The sequence below is a fragment of the Choloepus didactylus genome, chromosome 16 (genome assembly GCF_015220235.1).
Source record: "Choloepus didactylus isolate mChoDid1 chromosome 16, mChoDid1.pri, whole genome shotgun sequence".
NCBI lineage: Eukaryota > Metazoa > Chordata > Mammalia > Pilosa > Megalonychidae > Choloepus > Choloepus didactylus.
In genome coordinates this window covers 11,588,234-11,613,296 of record NC_051322.1, presented here as the reverse complement: position 1 = coordinate 11,613,296, position 25,063 = coordinate 11,588,234, and the positions used below count along the sequence as shown (strand labels likewise).

Below are 25,063 nucleotides of genomic sequence, written 5' to 3'. Positions count from 1 at the left end.
AATGTGTCTCTATTTTAACGATATAGGACATTAAACATTTTGTACATTTTCTTCTTTCCCACTGCTCTGTGAGCTACTTAAGGCAGGGATAATGGTTTACTGATTGTTCTGTCTCTGCCAATAGAAAACCCCTAAACTTGCTAGCTCAACATTTTAGAAGCTCACTTACAATTTGTTAAATTAATTAATACACAGTCATAAAGGAGTGAGCTACGTAGACTTGAAATGGTTTTGTAGGCAACAAAAAATCAGGAGGTAATTTCATTTTCCTTTGGAGATGTCTTGATTTTGTAGGGACAGTTTTACTGCATCAAATAATATCAAATTCACTGTTATTCCAATTTTAAGAGCCCTTGCATTCGTAAACAGAAAGTTTCTGAAAGGATCGAACAAATATTAAGTAGATTTTTAGTTGGAGATTCTGACGGTTGTGTTGTTGAGTACATGGTATCCATGCTTATCACATTCTGTGTGAAAACAAATTATATTGTGGTCATTTCTTAACCTTTTTACTGAAATCCATCATGGAACTTTTATAGACTGTAGGCTATTTCTGTACTGCTACAGCCCATTTCCATGTTTATTTTATACTGTTGTTAACGATTGGTAAAATATATTTGGAAACTGTTTCTTTTTGTAGCATCATAATGTAGATTTATTAGAATATCTGAACAAAACGGAGATTTTGAGAAAGCTGCTGTTCATCCAACAGTTTATTGAGCATGGAATTAATACTTTATTTTGATTCATTAAAATAATGTTAATGACTATACGAGGTCATTACTAGTACCACAATTCACGGGTATGAGTTCTAGCTAGTTAAGAAACTTGCCCGTGATCACGGAGCTGGAGAATTCCAGGCTCAGGCTCACACCCACGCCTGAATCCAAAGCCTGTGTTCCTGCCGCTTCTCCCAGATGCTGCCCCAAACACACCAGAAGGATGTTTGTTCCTTTCTCCTTCCATCCTCCTTGATAGAAGTCATCACCACTGGCCCCCTGATGATTCCAGTTTTACTAACTGTCTCTGATACCACCAGGAACATTTGCTAGGAGGCAGTAGTGCTGGTTTCACAAATAGTTGAGACCAATGCCACAGGCACTCAGTGTCTCTCTAGACACACGCGTGTGCACACAAGTGCCTAGTTGTTTGCTTGCTTATTATTTATTTATTTAATTAAATAAATGAATGATAATCACTTCTTTCTTTTATATACTGTGGGGAAAAGATGATGCAAAATTGCATGACTACTGAGCTAAATAGTAGCAGTGAGTAGTCTGCATTATAAACTTTGGTTTAATTTAAAATAAATCTAACAGTCAACTTAAGGAGCCAGCCTTAAGGTGAAAAATTGATGTTGTCAAGGTCAAATATCAAGTTGAATTTTTAAAACAAAGCTGCATTTATCCACCCATTTGTATGATCTAGCAGAAAAGTTTCTCGCTGACAAGTTTAATTTCAAAATTACCAAATAGTCATATAAAAGTTAGCTACATAATTTATTTGACCTAACTTTGTTTTGCAAGTTGGCAGAATATTTTAGTTTGTTGATTTCAAGTAGATAATGGATTGAAACTGTTTTTAATAGCATAGCTTACTGAAGCATGCTGTTACAATGTAACCTCAAGGTATTTGTCATAAATGTTGTGGAAAATCTCTTGTAGAAGAGCAATAAAGCAATTTGTCCTTGTTTATTCCCAGGAGACCATATCCTTATACTTTGTTCCTATGATAGGATCCTTTAAGAGTTGTCCTTTTTTATTTCAGTATAATTGTGGTCTGTTATTTCTGATACCACTACATCTTCTGATGTAATTCACAGGTAATAAAACATCGACCTTGCAGCCTATTGGCTTGAGGGAAAGGAATTTTTAAATACAGGCTTGCTTACAACAGTCACTTTATTTTCTGATTTTCTAATATACATTATGTGTATTCATTTTCCCAGTGGTTTTCTTTCCAATATATTTCATTATAGTTACAGTTTAGTGGATTAGTTGTTCTTAAGTATCTTTTGCTGTAAGTAATTTGTAGCTTTTCTGTAGCTTTATTATTATTATTAAGATTCTAAAATTTTACATGGCAAAAGAAAACTCAGACTATCTTAAAAGGAAACCAAAGATCATCCATACTTCGACCATCTACACAAAACCACTATTAACTTTGCTTTATATGCCTTTGGGTCTTTTCCTGTGTTTATACACACACATGTATACTGACACATGCACACACATGTACTGACACACATATGCACATACTCGGAATGACCCAGACTTGTAGTGTTGGCTTCAGTTCCATCTGCAATGTATGTTAAGTCAGATTTTCAGGTTAACAACTATCCAACGACATCATTGTATTTGATAGCTGTACAACATCCTATTCCATACACCATATTTATTGAACTATTGTCCTGCTGCTGATGATTTAAGTCATTTTTAAATTTAACAAATTAATCAATGCTGTGACAAGCATTCACATCCTTACCTACTTATGTAAATATTAGGCAAAAGAAATTACGGGAATTAAACTGCTAGTTATTTAAATTCTATACAAATTGTCAAACTGCTTTCAAAAAGATTAAACAAATTCCGAGTCTCTTAAAAAAGTGTATGAGTGACCATTTCAGCACATCCTCAACACCCGGCAATGTAGTGACATTTTTCTATCTTTGATAGTGTATTGAGAATATATATATACATATAAATGTTGATGTTTGAATTTAGGTTTCTTTGATTACCAGAGAAGTTGAACATATTTTCCTATGTGTATTGGCAATTTTGTCTTCCATATTAAATTGCTTCTATATATTTTTGGCATTTTTCCTCTTGGTATGTTTTTCTTCATTTTACTTGTTTATAAGAACTTTTCATATATAAAGGACATTAATTTTCTATCTTTCATATATATTGAGAGCCATATGGTATTATCTTGCATTATTTTTGTTGCTATCATCTTATTATTTGGCTCTAATATATGGTTTATTTAAGTATTAAATCAAATAGAAGAAAATATTTTTCAAATTGTTGAAACAGAAAAGATACATTTATAATTCTGTTTACATACTTCCTTTAGAATGTGATTATTATGATTATAATAGACATACTTGTCATAAAAATATTACATACACCTCTATTTTCATGGAAGCATATGAATATAACACATAATCAGCACCATTTTCTAAAGGTATTTAGCATTAGGAAACAATACATTGCCGTATGTTTGTCATTAGTCAAGGACAGTGCAACATATATCTTTATTTTAGTGTTTTAAAATCTGTATAATCTTGGGCTGTCAATTAGAGCCACATTCTGTAGCTACATGCTTGAGAAGAATTTCTCAATTGATTGTACCCAGATATTGCTTGTGATTGAAGGATTGCAAAATTACATTTTGGGTATCCTGGTAGTCAGCTGTTCCCATCTGATGAGCTGTTATTTAGCAAAACACCTAAGTGTTATGCTATGAAAGTAAAATGTTTGTTCAGTAGCATTTAGATATGGTTTCTTAAAGCTAATTTAACTACCAGGATAAAGAGTTTTATTCCAAACTGTATCACCTAATCTTATGCCATTTACATGGGAATCATTATTCTGTGACTAGAATTACACCTCAGTAATTTTGTTCCACACATTTAATTAATATAATAATAATCTCCAATGGAAGCGTCATGGGCCAGCAAACATCTGAATATACAAGACTCAGTATTTTATGGGAATTGGAGATTCTGATATATAAAGTGTGTTGAAGAACAAAAACCACATTATGCAACCACAGTAGGAACAATGCCTTAGAATGAGAAAAAGTGGTTAATAACACTGACTTTCAAAAACAATTTTAGTTAGGTTGTATGGGTATGGAATTTCATATGCAATTAAGCATTTATTTCTCTATGACCTTGAGGAATATGTTTTTGCATCCCCTAGAGAAAGAGTAGCATCAGTGGCCTCCAGTTTCTGTAACTGCTGTCTCATCAGATGATTGGCCTACCACATACATATCCTGATATAGGTGATGAAGTCTTACAGTGAGAATAACTGAAGTAGTTAAAGTTATTTACAGTTAGAAGACTTTGAATGGAATTTAAAGCTCATATATGCAATATGCCCAATACTTATATATATACAGGGCCCAAAATATAGTGGCTGTAAATATGCATTACATTTACCTTAGAGAGCTTGTAATTCAACCTTCCATCTTTAAAATGAGGAAACTGAGGGAAACAGATGGTCACTTGGAGGGTTTTTAATGAATCTGGTGCTAGACAGCTGGTTCTCTAGTTTCCTTGTTTCAAGTTCATTCCACAGTTACCTATTGTTCATCCAAAATTCAGGAAACTTAAGAGTGATGTATTTACTGAAGTGGTTTCCTCTTGAGTAGTGGATAAATTCCATTTTTCAGCCATTCCTCTCTCTGCATGTTCTTCTCCTTTTTGTATTCTTTGAGAAAATTTGTAAAGCTCTAAAACTTCTACATGATACCCAGGAAACTTGATTTTAGCAGTTAGATATATAACATGTAAAAATAAAAATGAGCAAAAAATATAATATCATATAGATGTTATTAGATAAATCCCTGAATTTTGAAAATGCGTTTGGTATACATACCATTTTTGAAATGTCTGTTCTTTAATTTTGTCTTTTCTCGTATTTCTTTTATATTTCTACCTAATAGCAATTTTATTATTTATCCTAAATCTGTTTCCCTCTTGGTACATTAAAGGGACACTCATGATTATATGCACACATAAAAATTTAAAAACAAGCATTTGGTGAAAGCGAAGGAAGAAAGATTCCACAGCTTGCAGCTTGTTCACTTCCTGAAAAAGTGTTGCGCATAAACCTCACATTCATGAATATAGCAATGAATTCTATGTTGATTATTTATTTGGGAAGTGATGTGTTAATCACACAAGATAAATTTTCTCTAAGTAGTATGTTTTTATTTGTAAATTAAACATGTCTATAATGATAAATTATAGATATAAAACATGTAAATTGAAGTTATTTTGTCATTTTTACAAAATGAAATGTATTATGGTAAAAGATCATCTTCAACCAAGCAAAGGGAACTCTCTTAGTTCTGGAGATGTAAATATATGGATGACAAAGTTAAATTTTTCACAGAATTATTCTGATGGAGAGAAATTTATTGTGTAGAATCAAACATGGTAGTAAGGATTGAGTATAAATAGTTAGTTGCTAGATTTTGTTGAGGAGAGAGTTTTAGCTGTGCTTGGGGGAATGAATAAAATTCAAATAAGCAGATGATGCAAAGGGAGTTCCAGACAAAGGATAATAATGCCAGGAAAGCAGCAGAAGTGAGACAGTAGCTGACTGATGACTTGGTCCTGTCTGAGGATTCATAGAGTCCATCTCTGGAAATGAAATTGGGGTGGTAAGCAACATCCAGATTTTATTTATTTATTCAATAAATGTATCACTTTGTCTTTCTAAAACCTTCTGATAGGCTGAGAGAACATCTATCAAAACTTTATTGCCCAGTCGTTTGTGACTGGGATGTGGAGAGTATCTGTTCTTGGTTTATAGCTGGGACTAATGAGAGATGTAGTAGCATAGTAGGTGATTGGCCAGGAAACCTGTCAGTGTGCAGCTGGAACAAAACGTGCACCCTTTATTTATGGATAGCTTGCCCTCCACCCCAGCTCATCCTGTGAAATAAAAAGTAGATCCTTCTCTGCTATTATTAAAGATGAGATTTGAGCTACATCTTCACAAAATCAAATTAAATGAAACAAGAACATTGCTCAAAAGTGATACTTGAACAGGCACACATGTATGATTATTCTCTGACTGCTGTCTTTGGTTTAAAATTAATTCTAATTAAATCTTAGTGAATGGAAGAAAACAACACACAAGACAATCAGAGTAAACATTAATGAAGCAAAGAATATGATTAAAAATTATCTGTTCTACTTCCAGGAGATTTCATTTCAAAGTAGCAAAAATTTTAAGTTATTTTTTTAAATTAGTAGAGTTATTTTATGGAGACAGGGAATTGTTGGGTGACTGCCTCCTGGGTACAACTTTTCACTAGAAATTCATTGTTAACAATGGAAATTAAATGGTGGGGTTGAAATGTATTGACTCCTTTGAATACATAGCCCTCAACTTATAATTATCAGAAACAGAGAAGAAAAAGGTATCACATTTTATATATATATATATATATATGTATGTACATATATGTGTATCTGTGTATTATCACCAGTAAAAATACAGCAAAACCACCTGTCTCAATAGGGTAATGAAGAAAGCTAATTGAATAATATTTTCTCTGCCATAACTGAGGTTATTTTTTATATAATAATAAAGAAACAAGCAAAACATTTAATAATATGCTTATGGGACATAGTTTGAAATATTTTATTTACTATTCATGTTTCATTTTAGGTCTTAGAGATGAGGGTAATTAAACTCTTTTGATGAGTTTTGGTCATTGTAATCTACAGTGTAAATATCAAAATAAATTGAAAAAAAGAAATCAAAGATGATTTTTTCAAATTTTGTCTCATTTATAACATTTTAATACTTGAAGAATAAGCATATTATCAATCATTGGCAATTATATATTCTGCCCAACTTAACTGTAAATCTCTAGCAAATGGTATTTTAATGACTCAGTGTACATAATGGATAATCAAACTGATGCTGTTGCATTTTTGATGGTAACATTTCAGTTGAGCTGGTTCTTGAATTTTTAGATATTTTGTCTTGTAACAACTCTTTTAAAGCTTGAATTGAAAATTTACAACTCTATATGTGCTCCACAGTTTTAGAGAAATATTTTTATTTACATTATTTCAGACATACAGAAAATTACAAAGAATACTATAAAATCAGTCATGTATTTGACACCAATATATAACCACCTTAATATCTTACTATATTTTCTGTGACTGAACTAGAGTCATTCTCTCTTCCTTTTATGCCATCTTTAGTGATGGCTATTGTGTTCAATATAATGTACATGTTCCGGTCTGATAAAAAGAGAAGAGAAGAGCCCCAAAAGTGTCAGCCTTCTTTTTTTGGTTCATTGGCGAGGAACAGATCACCTGATGATTTCTAGGGAGTCTGAGAAGGTGTATTTTTAGTTTTCTAGCCTTTATAGTATAGAAAGTACAATATTTGCTGCAAGCATTATTTTAAAATTCATCTCTGATGAATGGAAATATATATTGTTTTCCACTTTTTCCTACTTAAAAAAGTGCTTCAACATATGTCTTTGCAAATATGACATTGCATACATGGAAAAATATTCTAGGATATTTGCATAGAAATAAATATGCTGGGTTGTAAATGATCTGCTTCTTCAGCGCTAATAGATTTGCTGAATTGCTTCTCAAGACCAAGTTATGCCCACATGAAATATAAATGAGAGTTCCTGTTTCTTTATATCATTGCCAATACTTAGTATTGTGAAACTTTTCAATTTTAAAACTTTTCACTTAAAGTTGTTTGTAATTTTCATTTATGTCCCTTTCTACCTATTGCATCATTTTGTGATCTTCCATTGCACTAAAGTTGCAAGAGAATTGACTCTACTTAGTGTTAGTGTCCTTGCCTTCTTTTTTCCCCACTTAAACCCATTGTAATCAAGTTTTCAACCTCCCTACTTCATCAAAACTGCTCTGTTTAAGTCACAAATTATTTCCAGATTACTAGAACTGATGGCCAATTTTTAGTTTACCCTTCTTGACTTAGCAGTATTTGACAATTAACAAATGTTATCCTTTGAAAGTCTTTCCTTTAATTGTCCCCCAGGTAATCTAACTCTTGGTCTCCTCCTCAGTGTCTTTTCTTTCTCCGTCTCTCTATTTGTTTCCTAGCTGCTAAAACAAATACTGTTCATTGGTTTGGATTAACAACAGCAATTTACTGGCTCATGGTTTTCAGGATAGGAAAACTCAAAGTTGAGGTTTCAGCAAGGTAGTGCTCTCTCTGTGAAGACTGTGGCGTTCTGGGGCTGGCTGCCAGCCATCCTTGGTCCTTGGCTTTTCCTTCACATGCCAATGCACATGGTGGTATCTTCTCCTTTCTCTTCTAGATTCCATTGACCTCCAGAATCTGGCTGCTCCCTGAGACTTCTCTTTAGAGGTCCAGTTTCCTTTGCTTGTAAGGATTTCAGCCATTTCAGATTAAGGCCTGCCTCATTCCTTCTGGGCACGCCTTAACTAATACCATCTTCAAAGGTTTTGTTTACAAATGTGTTCACACCCACAGGACCAGGGGTTGGGTCCTGGACACGCCTTTTGTGAATGACATGATTCAACCCCAAAAGTCTCTTTTCCACATTCTTACTGTTTAAGGGCATAAATTCTCAATTCCTGTACCTCTTCTCTTCTTTACTCACTACTATGCAGGAATACACTTCTAGGTTTTTCCCCTGTCATATTAGAAAATAGATAGCCAATATTGTTAGAATTATACATAGAGCAATAGTCTAGAGCAGGGTGTCAAATTCAATGTTGACAAGGGCAAAATAGCAAATATAAATGAAAAAAGGTTTAAAATGTGGCCAACATTATCTGCCTTTGATTACTGAACTTTTGATGGAGTCAGGTGTGCAGGAAATATCTAACTTTACTTTTCATCTTAATAAAATAATCAGTACAATGACCTTTGACCTGAGTGTTGGCAAACCAATAGATAGTGGTAGGGACAGTGGAAACCTTGAGAGCAAATGAACCATGTGACCGACTCTTCATCTCTGGGTGACTGTTGCCATTTTGGAATATGATCTGTGTTGTTGAATCTTCCAATATTTATAGGGAAAATATATATTCAGACTTTTATGTGATAGCTTTCTAATTTTTAAATTTTGAAACATAATTATGAAAATACTACTGGCATTGGCCAATACTGTTTTCCAAACTAAGCATTCCTGTGTGCTTGATTCAACCCATGGAATTTGGTCCACAATTCTACATTCTTGAAGATTTTTCTGGTTAGGAAACCTTGGGCTTTAGTGAGAATTAATCTGACCTGTTGATGCACAAATCTTTTATTTTGTCTGTGCTATAACGCGTACATATTATTTTTCCTATGAAAATGAGTAATTAATATGCAAACTCAAAGGTTCTGGTTTCACTTGTGTTCTAGTTTGCTAATGCTGCCAGAATGCAAAACACCAGAGATGGATTGGCTTTTATAAAAGGGAGGTTATTTGGTTTCACAGTTACAGTCTTAAGGCCATAAAGTGTCCAAGGTAACACATCAGCAATCAGGTACCTTCACTGGAGGATGGCCAATGGTGTCTGGAAAACCTCTGTTAGCTGGGAAGGCACGTGGCTGGCATCTGCTCCAAAGTTCTGGTTTCAAAATGGCTTTCTCCCAGGATGTTCCTCTCTAGGCTGCAGTTCCTCAAAAATGTCACTCTCAGTTGCTTTTGGGGCATTTGTCCTCTTTTAGCTTCTCTGGAGCAAAAGTCTGTTTTCAACAGCTGTCTTCAAACTGTCTCTCATCTGCAGCTACTCTCTCAACTTCTGTGCATTCTTCCAAATGTCCCTCTTGGCTGTAGCTCCTCTTCAAAATGTCACTCTCAGTAGCTCTTCAAAATGTCACTCACAGCTGCACTGAGTTCCTTCTATTTGTCAGCTCATTTATATGGCTCCAATGATTTAATTTAGACCCACCCTGAATGGGTGGGTAACACCTCCATTAAATTATCCAATCAGAGTCATCACCCACAGTTGGGTGGGGCACATCTCCATGGAAACACTCAAAGAATTACAATCTAATCAACACTGATACATCTGCCCACACAAGATTACATCACAGATAATGGCATTTTGGGGGCCAGAATACATTCAAACCAGCACAACTTGTAAAGGGTAAAATATTTTAAAACAAGGATAATGGTCTCCCTCCTTATGCACCCACTTTGGAAAGATAAATACTTCTGAAACAAAATATTTAGTGATTTCTCATTTTATTCTATAAAATTGAGAGGCATTTTTCTACTCATGTAGAACATTTGTTACATGCACATAAATTTCTTTACCCACAAAACAAATTCACTGGAATTCTGGTTCCTGATCAGAGCAAATTACTGATTCCTACCATTTTTTTCCTTTCTATTAGTAGCACATATTTAATTTCTAAAAATGAATTTTTCTATGTTATCCTACTCTATATTAGATCAATTGGATTAGGAGGCAGAAAACTCGGTGTTTAGCTCTGCTCCTCTATTTACTCATGAAGTGATTTTTGACAAATTAAGTAATTGCAAAGACAGCAAATTATATGCCCCTCTTTAAAATGGTTTTAAACACAACTGGCTTGGACTTCTCATTGTGATAATCAGATACATAAGTGAAAACACATTGCGAGCAGTTCAGGATAATAGCTTCCAGAATTAGAAAAATGTAAAAATCCTGATTTATGTATTAGTATGCCAAAATCCAGCTGTTTTTATAGAAAATAATGACCAAGTTTATATCCCAGATATGCATGGATGGTTTAATATGAATAGATTAAATGATGAAGGCTATGTAATTACTTTTGTAGTTGTTAAAAACAACTTTGATCAAGTTTTGCACCTGTTTATGATGAAAACCAAAACAACTCTTAGCCAAATAAAAATGCAAGATTTCCCTACTCTGATGAGTACTACCAAATAATAAAAGAAATGTAATTCTTAATTTTAGTCATCAAAATAATATCTTTAATATAAGAAACAAAATAAGGATACCCACTTTCACTTCCTTCATTTCACATTATGTTGGAGGTTTTAGCCAATGCAGAAAGTTAAGGAAAGAAAAAGTGAGGTGAGAAGGGGGTGGGGACAAAATAAGGACCACAGCATAGGAAGCAAGACAGTCTTAATCTATGCCTCTTTACATAGAAAATTTCTGAGGACTTACAGATAAATTAATAGAAATAAAGAATAAGTCCAGTAAAGTAACTGAATATAGTATCTATACATAAAACTTTGTTGTGTTTCTATATGAAAGATATATAGTAACAAATAATTAGAAGCGTGCATAAGAAAAAATATGACCATATGATTATCAAAGAAGCATACCTAAGAAAAACAAAGAATAACCATATATTATCTAGAAATAAAACTATTAAAGCTAATGAAAATTCTCTATGGAATTAAAAAAACTATAAAACTTTGGAAGACAATTTAATAAATAGAGATGTATGTTTTGTTTTTTTGGATAGGTGAAATGGAACTCCAGTGAAACTACCAATAAGTTGGATTTTGTTTGCTTGCTTTTAAAAATTAATGGGTTATTTCGAAAAACATATTAGGAAGCAAAGGACTAAGTCAATCCCAGGAACAAATTATCAGGGAAGGGTTTTTACCTTATCATATATTGACTTATTCCAAAGCTGTGTTTATTAAGACAGTGTTTTGTTATTGATTCAGAGATAGACGAATTGAGTAGAGCAAACCAAATAAAAAGCCTAGAAAAATGATCATGCTTATAGTAAACTTCATATAATAGAAATAAGTTTGTAATCAGTGGGAAAAGAGGCAACTGTTCTAGAACAGTCAAATATCTGCATGGATAAAAAAATAAATTGGGTGCCTATATCAAACATACCCCCAAATAAATTCCCAAAGTATGTAAAAGTCAAAATCTGAAAACCTGGCATAGCAGAGACTGAAAAGCAGCCAGATAATCACCAAGACAAGGTGTATGTGGTTAGTGTGCTAGACCGCAGGGCCAGAGTGCAATAAAAATGGTTTGACCTACAGATATCTTGGGTATTAGCATATTGATCATGAGGCCTCCAGGAGCAATATAAATGGGTAACAGAATAATGTCCTACCGGACCATTACAACTAAATAAATGAGGCCAGGTTTGAATGACTGCCATAAACACTCATGGCCCCTAACCCATTTCTTAGACCAGAGACCGTTTCCAGATCTCTTTGATAACAGAGAAGGACAGATAAATTTATGAAAGATCCTATGATACCATCACAGATATATATTGCAGATCTTCCTCTTAGCCTTCTATAAATGGAGCTGCAGACATTTACCAGGATAATTGAGCATTGTGGGAAGGTAAATACCTGTATCTTCAATAAATTGTCAGACACTGATTCTGAGTTAATGATAATTTCTGCAGACCCAAGTCAAAGGGAGACTTATGGGAGTCTGGTGATAAATAGAGAGTTGACTTGAGGAGTCATTCCATGCCCCTTTGGTCTTTGAATTCAAACTGTATTATTTCTTCATTCCTAGAGTACAATTGGAATTGGTTCCCAGAGGTTCCCTGACCTGTGGAATGAGAGCTATTATGGCTGGAAGGGCCAAGTGGAAGCCCCTTGCCCCATTGCTCCTCCTTCATTTTCTTCATAAGTGCTGAACCAAAACTACTATCAATATCCTTGGGTCAAGCACCACCATCAAAGACTTCAATGAGGCAGGATGATGTTCCCTATCACTTTCCTTTTAACTTGCCTGTTTTTGTTTTTGTTTTTTTTAATAAAAGACAGGGATTTTTGAGAAAGACAAATTTTGTTAGATTTTACTATTAACTGCTTGGATTTCAGCTGCTGTTTCAAGGGTGGTACCTTTACTAAATCAAACTTATAGCCCTGTAACAAGATACTGTGTATAATTATTAATCTGCCATATCCTATCTTCTCCTTTTGCAATAAACAGAAAATACCAGTGTTAGTTTGCTTTTTTTTGGCATGACAAATAAGCTTTCCATCACTGTGCCATAATTTATTCTCAGACCCTTTGGTCCTCTCACCATCCCAGAGGACATCAATCTCCATTTCCACTATGTTGATGACATCCTGCTGGCAGGACCTGGTGTATAGGACAGAAAAGGTAGTATAGATGGCCTGAGGAAATGTGTTTGTTGGAAAATGAGACAAAAATTCCTCAAAATCCCAAAACCTGTGAGGCCATTGACATTTCTGGACATCCAGTCTTCTGGAGCATATCAGTATGGTATGTCTCATCCAGCTGAAACGAAAGCCGCTGAACTTATACTTCCTACTAGCAATGTAGCACAGAATGCTTGGTTGACCTCTCTGGTTTTTGAAGTAGCATATACCTATTTGGATGTTACTGAGTAACACATGAAGTTTTCAGATTTGTGGTACAAGAAAGGATTCCCTTATTTATCCAGTCTTCTTTGGAAACTTCTCTGCCACTTGGCTCCCATGGCCCAGTACGTACAATGGTGGTTATTGGTGAATATGCTGTATGAATCTCATGCTGGGCTCAGGAAGAAGAATCACAGGAGATATAGCTGTCTTCAGCAAATATGTATGCATATATATTGAGAAATAGTCCTGGGCTTGCATTGGCTCCTGTAGAAATGGAAAACCAGGCTATGGGACACCAGGATCCATGGAACTTGAGAACCCCTCATGAATTTGATGTTGTCTGATCCAGTAACTCATAAAGTCAGGCAAAATCAATAGCACTCCAGCACCAACTGGAAGTCATATACATGAGATCATCATTGAAGTTCCCTGTGATGAGCTGTCTGAAGAGGAAAAAAAAAATTCAAGCTGGTTTACCAAACACTGCCAGATGTACTGGCTCCAGCTAGAACGGGCCGATTGCAACATTACATCCTCTTTCAGGGGAGAAAATAAGAGTGTTATGTATTTGATTATATAGCAGAGAAATTAGTTGATTTAGTATCCTGCTAAGTTCCACTAGCTTCTAGTATGAAGCCGTCCTTGTGAAAATCTAAAGCTACTGTAACACTTTATGAGGGAGGAGAGTTAGGGAAGTTTCCCGGTATTTGTGGAGCTTTTCTGTGTGGGCATGCCCAGGAAATACACCCAGGAAAGACACTACCCAGTGCCTTTATTTGGGGTGAAAAAACAGCGAGGTCACTATACTTGGGAAGAAAAGATCGATTAAACTGGAACATTGTCACCTGTAAAAACTAAAGATGAGGTTTTCAAAAGTGACTTAACTTTAATAAAATATGTAAAAACTATTGTTCTTCTATCAGCTGGTACAAGAATTCCGTTTAAGCAGAGACTCATTTTTGCTGAGAAAAAGTCTTTGTAAGTTAGCTTGGGTATAGTCTCTGCAAAGCCTATTTGCTAATACAAAGAGGAATTTATTGGCTCCAGAGAAGAAGAAAGAAGGAAAGAGAAGATAGAGATGGCAAAGAAAGATAAAGGGAAACCCAAAGAGTTGGTAAGGACTTCTTTGTGGAGACTATTGCAGACTGATCTCCATTTTGACATGGAATAAAACAGACCATATATAATAATAAAGACTTCAGAGGTGGAGGAAACCACCATGATGAGTAAAACTTGAGAAGCCTCTGACATTTTGAGAAGACCTGGGCATTTACAAGCCACTGGCATTAGTATTTCAAGTCAAGGTTATATATCTTGAATCAGGGGGGCCTCAACTGACAACTGGTTTTTAAACAAAAATTTGTAAATAAAAAATGTTAAGCCCAACTATTACAAAGGAAAACTAAATACAGTAAAAGACCACTCTTTGAATTCCTTGTATACAACAGTGATTAGTGGGATAGAGAGAGTTCCTATTCTAATTCTTCCATTCCAAGATATATCTGTATCATGATCCTAGTTCTTCTTCTCCAGAAATTCCACTAAATGATTCACTTTGTCCCCCTTTCTCTAAAACCCATCTTTCATCTGTCCTCATTTTCATGACCCTGTCAGCCATTAGTTTAAAGGAAGAGGTTAGGGATGGTCAAAATAATTATCTCCATTCCAATGACATCACCATTTTTTTCTTCTCTCCATTTTTAGAAGTCATCAGCCACCTTCCCTTTCTGTAGTTCAGTCACAAAGATCTGGCTGAAACTTAGCCAAGGTTTAATGCCCCACTGCACTTGCTGGTTTACACAAATGGAGCTCCTGGAGTCTAGGGAGTAAGGACTCCCTAGTTTGACTTCAAGTACTGGACAAAGGGTAACATTGAGAGTAGATGGCCCATAATGAGGGTAAAATACAAGGGTAAGAGAATGAGGGAGTGGACTTCTAGGGCACTGTCTGATAATATCACAGCAGAAGTTTCAAGGATAATAGTACAATACTATTTACATTTCATGGATAATTGAGGTCAATCATAACAAGGCTTTTGGTTTTTGAGATGTCTTGAAAGTTATAGCTCCCTAAGTGTTTGCTATTTTAAAAGTTACCCATTATTTCCTTTTCTTCTTGAGAATACTAATAGTAAAAATCCTGTAAAGATGAAAAGATGTTTGAGTGCTTATTTTGAAGACAAGGAAAAAGTTGTAGAATTAGTGTTTAGCTCCATAATGGGTCTTGAGTCAGAGAAGCAGATGGTTTTCAGTGGTAGCTTAAAAAATTGGCTCCCTTTGGATATGTGAGAGGAAAGGGGAGCAAGAGAAGGTGACAGAAAGCCAATTTTGGTCATTACTTGACCCTAAGATTTTAATGGGAAGAAGACATTGTGATCTTAGCTTTTGATGATCTGTGATTTTACACCTGTGGATTCATAAATTAGGCAATGGCCAAGCAGTTAGAAGATCTGAATTCAACACCTAACTCTGACTTGGAAAACAATAAAAAAAATACCTACCTACCAAGTTTATCATGAGAACCTAGTAAACTAATGTGTGTAACACAGTCTTGTCAACCCCATTAATGTATACACACACACACACACACACACACACACACACACACACAAGAATTATAGGAAAATATCCTCATGACCTCTAGGTCAGGAACATAAAGGTTTTTTTTTTTTTATTTTATTTTGAAATAAATTCAAAGTTACATGAATAGTTGCAAAAACAATACTAGCCCCATACACAGAATTCCATCATACCCTGACCCCCCTCCCCCGATAGCTCAATCCACCAACTTTAACATGCTGTCACATCACTATTTCTTTCCCTCCCTATCTATCATCCATCATATATTTCTCTGTCTTCTGAATATATGAGAGTTAGCTGCACACATCCTTGAACATACACTATAATTCACGTATGTATTTCCCATGAACAAGAACATTATTTTATGCAATCCCATTAAGCGCAGCTAAGAAGTATAAGAGATTCAACAATGATACAATGCTTACATTCTATATTTCCTTTTCCTTATGTCTCAACTGTGTCCCTTCGAGCCACCTGTCCTCCACCCTCCAATCCCATCCAAGTTCATCGTTAGCATTCAATTGTCATCTAGTTAGACTGTCTTTATTTTTATTTTTTTTCTTTTTTCAATTGTGGAAACATATATACAGCCTAAACCTTCCCATTCCACCTCCTCCCTAGCATTCCATTAGTGGGATTAATCACATTTTGAATGTTGTAATGCTATCACCTTCCCACCATCCATAACTAGAAGTTTCCCTTCACCTCAAACAGCAATCCTACACTCCTTTCTTAACTTCCCATTGCCCCTTCCCCCATTTCTCTTAACCCAAACTCTACTTTTCATCTCTATGGTTATATTCTCTGATAATTTCTTTGTGTTTACTGTGGGGCTTAAAATTAACCTCTTAAATCCCTATCAATCTTGTTTTTCTTTGATACCACCTTCACTTCAATAGGGCACATAAACTATGTTCCTGTACTCCTTCATTCCCCCACTTTTATATAGTTGTCTAAAATTACATATTTTACATTGAGTTCAAAACCATTGATTTGTCCTTAGAGTTTGTGTATTTTTTATCATGTAGGAAATAAATAGTGGAGTTATAGTTCAAAAATTATTGACTTCTATTTGTATTCCATTGTGTTTGGAGAATGTTCTTTGAGTATACTCAATTTTTTTTTTTTTAAATTTCTTGAGGCTTGTTTTATGTCCCAGTTTATGGTCCCTTCTGGGGAAAGATCTGTGATCACTAGAGAAAAATGAGTGTCCTGGTGATTTGGGATGTAAGGTACTATATATGTCTGTTAAAATTCTCTATATCTCTTTCTCCTTTCTTTGTCTCTCTGTTGGTAGGGCTTCCTTTAAAATCTGAAGTAGAGCAGGTCTTTTACTGGCAAACTCTCTCAGCGTTTGTTTGTCTGTGAAAAATTTAAGCTCTCCCTCAAATTTGAAGGAGAGCTTTGCTGGATAAAGTATTCTTGGCTGGAAATTTTTCTCTCTCAGAATTTTAAATATGTCACGCCACTGCCTTCTTGCCTCCATAGTGGCCACTGAGTAGTCACTACTTAGTCTTATATTGTTTCCTTTGTATGTGGTGAATTGCTTTTCTCTTGCTGCTTTCAGAACTTGCTCCTTCTCTTCAGTATTTGAGAGTCTGATCAGAATATGTCTCGGAGTGGGTTTATTTGGATTTATTCTATTTGGAGTTCAACTAGGCATTTATGCTTTGTGTGTTTATATTGTGTAGAAAGTTGGGGAAGTTTTCCCCAACAATTTCTTTGAATATTCTTTCTAGACCTTTACTCTTCTCTTCCCCTTCTGGGACACCAATGAGTCTTAAGTTTGGACGTTTTATTTTATCTATCGTATCCGTGAGATCCATTGCAATTTTTTCTATTTTTTCCTCCATTCTTTCTTTTGTTCTTTCATTTTCTGTTCTGTGGATTTCTAGGACACTGAGATGTTGTTCAGCTTCCTCTAGTCTTGTATTGTGAATATCCAGAGTTTTTTAATTTGGCCAACAGTTTCTTTTATTTCCATAAGATCTTCTATTTTTTTATTTACTCTTGCAATGTCTTCTTTATGCTCTTCTAGGGTCTTTTTTATGGTGCTTATATCCTGGGCCATGGTCCTCTTGATGTCCTTTAAATCCTTTGCCATGTTTTCATTCTTTGATTGTAGTTCTTTAATTAAATTTGCGATGTATAACATTTCTTCCGATATCTTGATTTGTGTGTTTGGAGCTGGATTCCCCATATCATCTGGTTTCATCATATGCATTAAGATTTTCTATTGTTTTTGGCCTCTTGGCATTTGTTTTGCTTGATAGGGTTCTTTCAAGTTGTATCAAAAAAAAAAAAAAGGGAAATCGATCTAATTTTTCAGAGACACAGTTTGGTGATGTACACTTTCTCTAAGTAACCAGCAGATGGCGTCTGTGAGCCACCTATATCCCTCCAGTCAGTTCTCAACCTTTTTTCTCGTGTAGTGTGGGGAAATGATTTTTGTGTATTCAGTTGGGGAGCTCAGCCTGGGCGTGCCGCTGGAGTCACCCGCCTTAAATGTGGGGCGTGCGCACGGGTGGCCAGGGAGGAAGGGCAGCTCTCTCTCGGTGTCCCATAAATCACCGGACTTGGCGTAGCACCCCTGGGTTCTCCGAGCGGATCCCCCCTCCCAGCCACGATCCTCCCTGAGCCGAGGGGGATGCCGTGCTACGTCATCAGTGTGCACCATCCCTCTAGGGAAGCCCTGGGCTGCTTGGCTGTGCTGTGAGGCTCTCAGCTTGTTTCAGAATGCAGAATGTGTGAGGCTGTCTTTACTGCAATGCCTTGTGGGCTGAGAGCAGCTGAGGTTTTCTCCACAGAGAGAGAGAGAGAGACAGAATATTTCTCCTGATTCTCCCAAGGTCAGCTGTCACCAAAAGCCTCTGTCTGCTTGTTGAGAATTCGCTGTCTGTATTGAGCAGTTAATATTAAAACCTCACTTGGAGCTGGGCTGAGAAAGTGCACGGCATGGCTTCCATGAGGGAGGGGCTCCCGGCTCTAGGTTCTCGGCTCTCAGCGCAGGTCCACAATTTTACTTACAGATTTTATGCTGTGATCTCGGGCATTCCTCCCAATTCATGTCGGTGAATGTTGAATGTACTGTCACGTTTGTCTCCCCACTACCATTCCAGGTTATTTACTGGTTTTTTGTTCATTTATGAATTGTTCTGGGGGAGACTAAGTCTTCCACTTCTTTCTATGCCGCCATCTTCGCAGAATCCTCCATAAATGGTTTCTTAAAGTTGACACAAAAACATTAATCATTAAAAAAATATTGTCTATATTAAAATTAAGAATTTCTGTTCATCAACTGAAACCAAAAATTAAAAATTTTCAAAACTGGTAAAAAGCATTTGCAAAACATAACTGACAGTGGCTTAGTATCCATAATATATAAAGATCTACCACAAATCAATAATAGAAAAACAATCATATAAAAAGTGAGTGAAAGTCATTTTATAAAAGAAGAAAAATAGCAAATAGATATATGAGAATGTTTACTTTCATAAAGTTTATTATTAGTCAGGGAAATAGGCATATACCCTAATAAGATACAATATTATTATCACTACTTGGCAAAAATTGATTAAGCCTGATAATTCCAAGTGCTGTCGAGTATGTGTGTCAACAGAGACTGGTAAACATTGTTGGCAGTCTAAATGGTTGAAACCACATTGGAAAAAGCTTCATTATCTTGTTTGAATTTGCATTGTTTATGAATCACTAATTCTAGCACTAAACATGAAACCATAGAGAGATTCTGGTATATATAGACCAAAGATGTAGAAATATGATCATAGCAGTACTGTATGAAATAGCAAAACATAGAAACAGCCCAAATGCCTGTTAAAAATGCAATAAGTAAATAAATTGAATATTTTACAAGAATGAAAACAAATAAGCTAGAGCTACATGCAACAACAAGGATGAAGATGACAATCGTAATAATGAGTGAAAAAGTAAGTCTTGGAAAACTGCATCCAGGATGATTCTGATTTTATAAATTTCAAAAAACAAATAAAATGAAAACAATATGTATTGTTAGCAATGCAAACCATACATATGGGGCACATTTACATTTAAATCTCTGGAAAGAAGGTTGACAGATGGGAAATGGGATAAACACATAGGAAGACATAACAATATTGGTAATGCTCTAGGTTTTGAGTTTGTTGTTGTGTTCATAGGTATCATTTCATTAGGCTTTATATCTTTCATATATTTTGTATGGATCTTACATTCTATTAAAATTAAGTGAAAAATCACAAGACCTTAAAGTGATTGTCTCTCTAGTGGCCAATAAAAATATCACTGGAGACTATTTTATATTTATTTATGTGTCAATTTTATATGAGGAAAGAGAATGTCATTAGCTTAGAAATGGTCTTGACTAAGGGGAGTCAAGTTGAAATTTAGGAAGTGGTTATTGATTTTTAAATGGCCCAATTTCCATGTTATAAAAAGGAATAGAACAAAATAGGCAACTAGAAAGTTTATTTGGGAATCTATTATACATGCTTTACTTAGACCACTTGAATTCATTATGAAAAAAATGTTGGCTTGATTCTTTCATTTTATACTGTGGAAATAGTTACCTTAAAAATAATTCCTAAGTAGAACCACTGTAAGGCATAAGGCTACCAGATGGGACCTGAAGAAATCTTACTTTCCTGTGAATATCTCTCATTGTTATCACTTGAGATTTCTTGAAGCTTTAAAGACAAAAATCACTAACTTGTAGGATAATTTTGTAACTTCTAGAATATTATTTGAATCTACTTTAGTGGCATTAAAATCCTGAAGTGATTTTCATTGAATTGCCTATTCATTTCTGTCAGACTTATAATTGCATTGCCTCCTCTTTGGCATTCCCAATTTGAATACCTGCAGTGTTCCTTGTGTACTTTGTCAGTATGAAAACCTCATAACCCTTGAGTACAATAACATCAGTGACACAGAATCTACAGGGTATGGTGACTTATTTAAATGAGACAACATCCACAGGAAACACTGATAGATGGAAACATCATGGCAGGTGTTAAACAAAGAATAGAGCTACCATCACAGCTTTATTGGCCTTTTTTCCACTTGCCTGAAAACTGTAAAAGTGCATTGATGGCTACACACTAAACATGATCAAATATGATTTTGTTTCAAGTTGGCCAATGCATTTTATTTACACTCAATTTAAAATGTAGATAATACAAATCTCAACGTATTCTTTTGTAGGCATAAGGGCTAGAACAAAGTCAAATTTACACTGACAATACAAAAATAAAGTTTAAGTGGGAAGAGGGAAGAAAGAATGGGTGTAGGAGCCCCATGCCTGGGCTAAAGGGCCTGTGGAGCTTGCACACAGCAGCCTGCATGACCTATGTCAGCTAAAGTTTAGCCTGTCCTCATTGTGAACTAACAGGGATGTGCAGCTGGACTATGTACATATAGAAACCAGATCTCCTGTGTCAGATGATCTATAGCTTGCTCCTTCTTGAGGTCTCTAAGATGCTGTCACTCTTGTTGTTATGTACAAAGTAACCTATAATTCTCCCCTTTTTCCTGCACAACATAATTGAAGCAGTCTACTTCCCTGCTGCTTCCTTAGCATACCTGCCTGGGAAGAAAAAGCCACTTGATTTCTGCTGCCTAGCGAGTGAAAGCCACTTGATTTCTGTTGTTCCTTGGGCACTCCTGTAAGTAAATCCCAATAAAGGTTCATGTCTCAGGCATTGTCTGGTGTCTTCTTTGGCCTTTCAACTGGCAAAGCCCCCACAGGCAGTGGCAACTGGCGAGCCAGCCAGGAGGCCAAAGAGACCCCATTTCTGGTGACATGAACCTTGGGAAGGGAGAAACCCTGGGAGGGATCCCGAGGTGGCCTGGGGCTTCTATATGTGTGTGTGGGGGGGGGGGGTGGCTACCCTCCTGTATGAATGGGGCCTGCCAAGAGAGTATGGATGTGCTTGCACTTCTCCAGAGGGATTAATAGCCATCATGCAGCAGGCCACAGGAGACTTGGGAATTCAGAAAGAAAAGAAGGGCTGCCAGATAGCTGCCACAATAAGCTAGCCATTGCTAGAAGCTGTACTTGCTGCCACTGAAGAGGCTTTTGTGGCCAAAGCAGCTGTGCGCCACCTGGAGAATGAGTTAAAATGAGAAAGGGATATGAGGCTGGCACAGGCAGAACTAAAGGATGCTTTAAATGAGAGACTTAAGTGAATAGGTAGAGATTTGAAAATGCTTGCATGCCAGTATACTAGAGTGATAGGGTGAAAGCTGTATAAAGTGCAAGTCAGGCATGTTGTAACTTTGCTTGATTGGGATCCCAAAGTATGGGATCCAGTGGATTTCTCTTCAGAGAAATTCACAGACAGGTTGGGACACAGAGGAGGACTATAAGCTTGTCTGTTCTCTAGTCCGATGGACGATCAAGTCAGAACAGGTTGCAGTCCCTGTGGGTGGAGAGAGAGGTGGTGCAGAGGCAGCCTTAGCCATGCCTGATGAACAAAAGGTGCTCATCTCACTGTGGGAGTTTTTCACAGCTGAATTGTGACATATTGGAAATCAATACTTACAAAAATCTAGGGAATCTTTAGCAAATTGACTGTTGCAGCTATGGGACGTGGAGCTAACAGTACTTTGTTCACCAGACATGAAATGAGTAAATTGACCTTGCTCCACCCACCCCTCTCTGTGCCAGTGCCTGTACTCACTTAGGACTAATCAGGAAACAAACTCACTTTTTAGCTGACTAGTTAAACTAGTCAAAGAGTGTAAGGAGGTGTGGCCTGAGGAGGGGGATTTGCCCCATCCACCTCTGCAGTGGAACAGTATAGATGAATTTCAGGATGTAATGCAGGGGTTAGATATGAGATACTCCATTTATGCACCGAATGCTTTGGGGCCAGATGATGTAACCTTTACTTGGGGACTCTGCAGAATAATTTTACACACAGCCCCTAACCAATGGTATGGGACATTAATGCCAATCCTCAAGTCACTAACAGGAAGGCCTCTAGTTGAGGCAGCCCAGGAGATTGCTGAGCAGGGTAAACAGACTTGTGGTGACGTAAAGCCAGAGTCAGAGCTGCAGGGCACTTTCCCAAAGGGCACAATGGACCAAACAGGGTGTCTTGCAAGCAAATGTGGGCAGACCTTGTGGCAGCTGGAACCACAGTAGAAGAGATCAATGGGCAACCACATGCAGTATTGGTTAAGTTATGGAGCAAACTGCCCAAGGAAGAAAGGTTTACTAAGCCAGGAATTAGGGCTTCAGAAGGAGATATAGCACTGGCTTTCAGGTGTGCAATTTGTGCAAGCAGCCTTCTTCCCCACCAGCACAAGAGGTCTGGGAAGTCCCATTTCCCTTGGGTTATGGATGGGGCCAAAATCCCCAAATAAGAGCAATTTAGGGGTACACTGGGGTTCAGAGGCCACACACTGTAAGATCTAAGCATGCTGTGGCACAAGCACAAACTTCAAGGGGGGTGGACCCTGATGTGCCTTGTGAATTAGATGTGGCCAGCACCGACATTGGCTTTGGGTGGGGTTTGTGGCAAAGACAGCAGGCTCAGCATGCACCCACTGGATTCTACTCATAGTTATGGAAAGGAGGAGAGCTTAGATATAGTCCTTTGGAAAAACAATTGCATGCAGCTTATAATGCCCTGTTATAAGTGGAGGGGCTAACACAAAAATGTCTGGTAACTCGATGAACAGTCATATCCATACAAAGGTGGATCTGGGACACCATAAGCAAGCCCCACTCAGAGAGTGCTCAGCTGAGCACATTAACAAAATGGAAAGGTTACCTCTTACAATGCAGTGTCTCTAACAATAGTCCTGTAAATGCAGAGGTGCATGAAATCTTAGGACCACTCCCCTACGTGGAAGAGCAGTATGCTCTGCTTCCTTTCAGTCCTCCTGAAGTGGCTCCTCACATGCCCACCATTGATGGACAAGGAAGTATACCTGCTTCAGCATGGTATACTGACGAATCGGCACACAGGCAGCCTGCTACCCAGATGATTGTGGCTGTCCAGCCCAGTAATCAAACCATCTGGTGGGAGACTGGAATTTTGCAAAGCAACCAGTGGGTTGAGCTGCAGGCTGTATGGATGGTAATTGTCCATGAACCAAGAGACCCCTTGACTGTTTGCACAGATAATTGGGCTGTATATTGAGGTCTGACAGTATGGATGGCAACATGGAAGCAAGAGCAATGGACAGTGGTCAGCCACCCCCTATGGGGGAAGGAACTGTGGAAAGACATCTGGACAGCCTGCCAGAATTGTAAGGCAACTGTTTTCCATGTCTCTGCCCATAATGTTAACTCATTGCCAGGTAATGTAGAAGCAGATGCCTAGTGAAGATCCGCAGCCTAGCACCAACAACACATGAGGCAGCTCAATGGCTGCATCAGAAAACCAGACACTGAGGGCATCAGACCCTGTGGAAGCTGGTACAGCAGTTTCAGCTGCCTATCACCCAACAAGAGCTAAAAGTAGTAGTAGATGCCTGTCCTTCCTGCTCACTACAATGGCCCAGAATGCTTCCCCACCAACTTGGGCACATCAGCAGGGACCAAATCCCCATCACGTGGTGGCAAGTAGATTATATTGGGCCCCTTCCCCTATCTGAGGGTGCAAAGTATGCTTTCACTGCTGTAGACATGGCTCCAGGACTTTTGCTAGCTTTCCTGGTGGGGAAAGTCAACTAACAGGCTATAATATATAATTTAGAAAAATTGAGTGCCTTCTTTGTGGTCCCCACACATATGGACAGCCATAGGAGGACCCCATTTACTGGACAGTTAACCCAAGCTTGGGCTGCTGAACATGACATCCTCTGGACGTTTCACCTACCCTACAACCCCACTGCAGCAGGGCTGATTGAAAGAATGAATGGTCTCTTAAAAGAACACTTGAAGGATGATAGGCATTCTCTACAGCAGTGCACTCGGTGGATGTATTCAACACTAATCAGCATCAACTCGAGGCCTAGAGCAGCTGCCCCTGCTCCTGTGGAAATGATAACCGCTGGACCCAGGCAAGCTTTACAAATCCAGGTAAAGGGCAGGTAGCTTTAAACCTGTAGCAAGGGAGGAGAACCCAAGATGGCAGCTAGGTGAGACAGCAAAAAAACACCTCCGTGAAAAAGACTAGATAAAAACCAGAAGGTGATCCAGAATACCAGTTTCAGCGATGCACCATCTGGACAAGGTCTGCTAGAACCACAGGGTCTGTACACTTGGTGAAACCAGGAGTCTGCATTCTGAAACAAGTGAGTAAGCCAGGCCGTGCTGCTGTGTGGGGAAGCTGGGGGTTGGCGTTTGGAGACGGACTGGTTCTTTTAAAAAAAAAAAAAAAGGGGGAAAAACCCAGGAGCGGCTGCAGTTGCGATGGTGGGAACTGTGCAGTGAAGCAGGGCAGGAGCAGGCTGAGCCGGCCTCTTGGTGTCTG

General features: G+C 37.3%; 1 protein-coding gene across 1 annotated transcript in view; it reads left to right on the top strand.

The window, feature by feature from the left end:
• Window positions 1-12,417, top strand: part of CCDC102B (coiled-coil domain containing 102B) — a 202,080-nt gene extending 189,663 nt beyond the window's left edge. The window contains exon 7 of the mRNA XM_037806288.1: window positions 12,221-12,417. Coding sequence (XP_037662216.1) covers window positions 12,221-12,337 — 117 coding nt within the window. The 3' untranslated portion in view covers window positions 12,338-12,417. The remainder of the gene's footprint in view (window positions 1-12,220) is intronic.
• The last annotated feature ends 12,646 nt before the right edge of the window (window positions 12,418-25,063 follow it).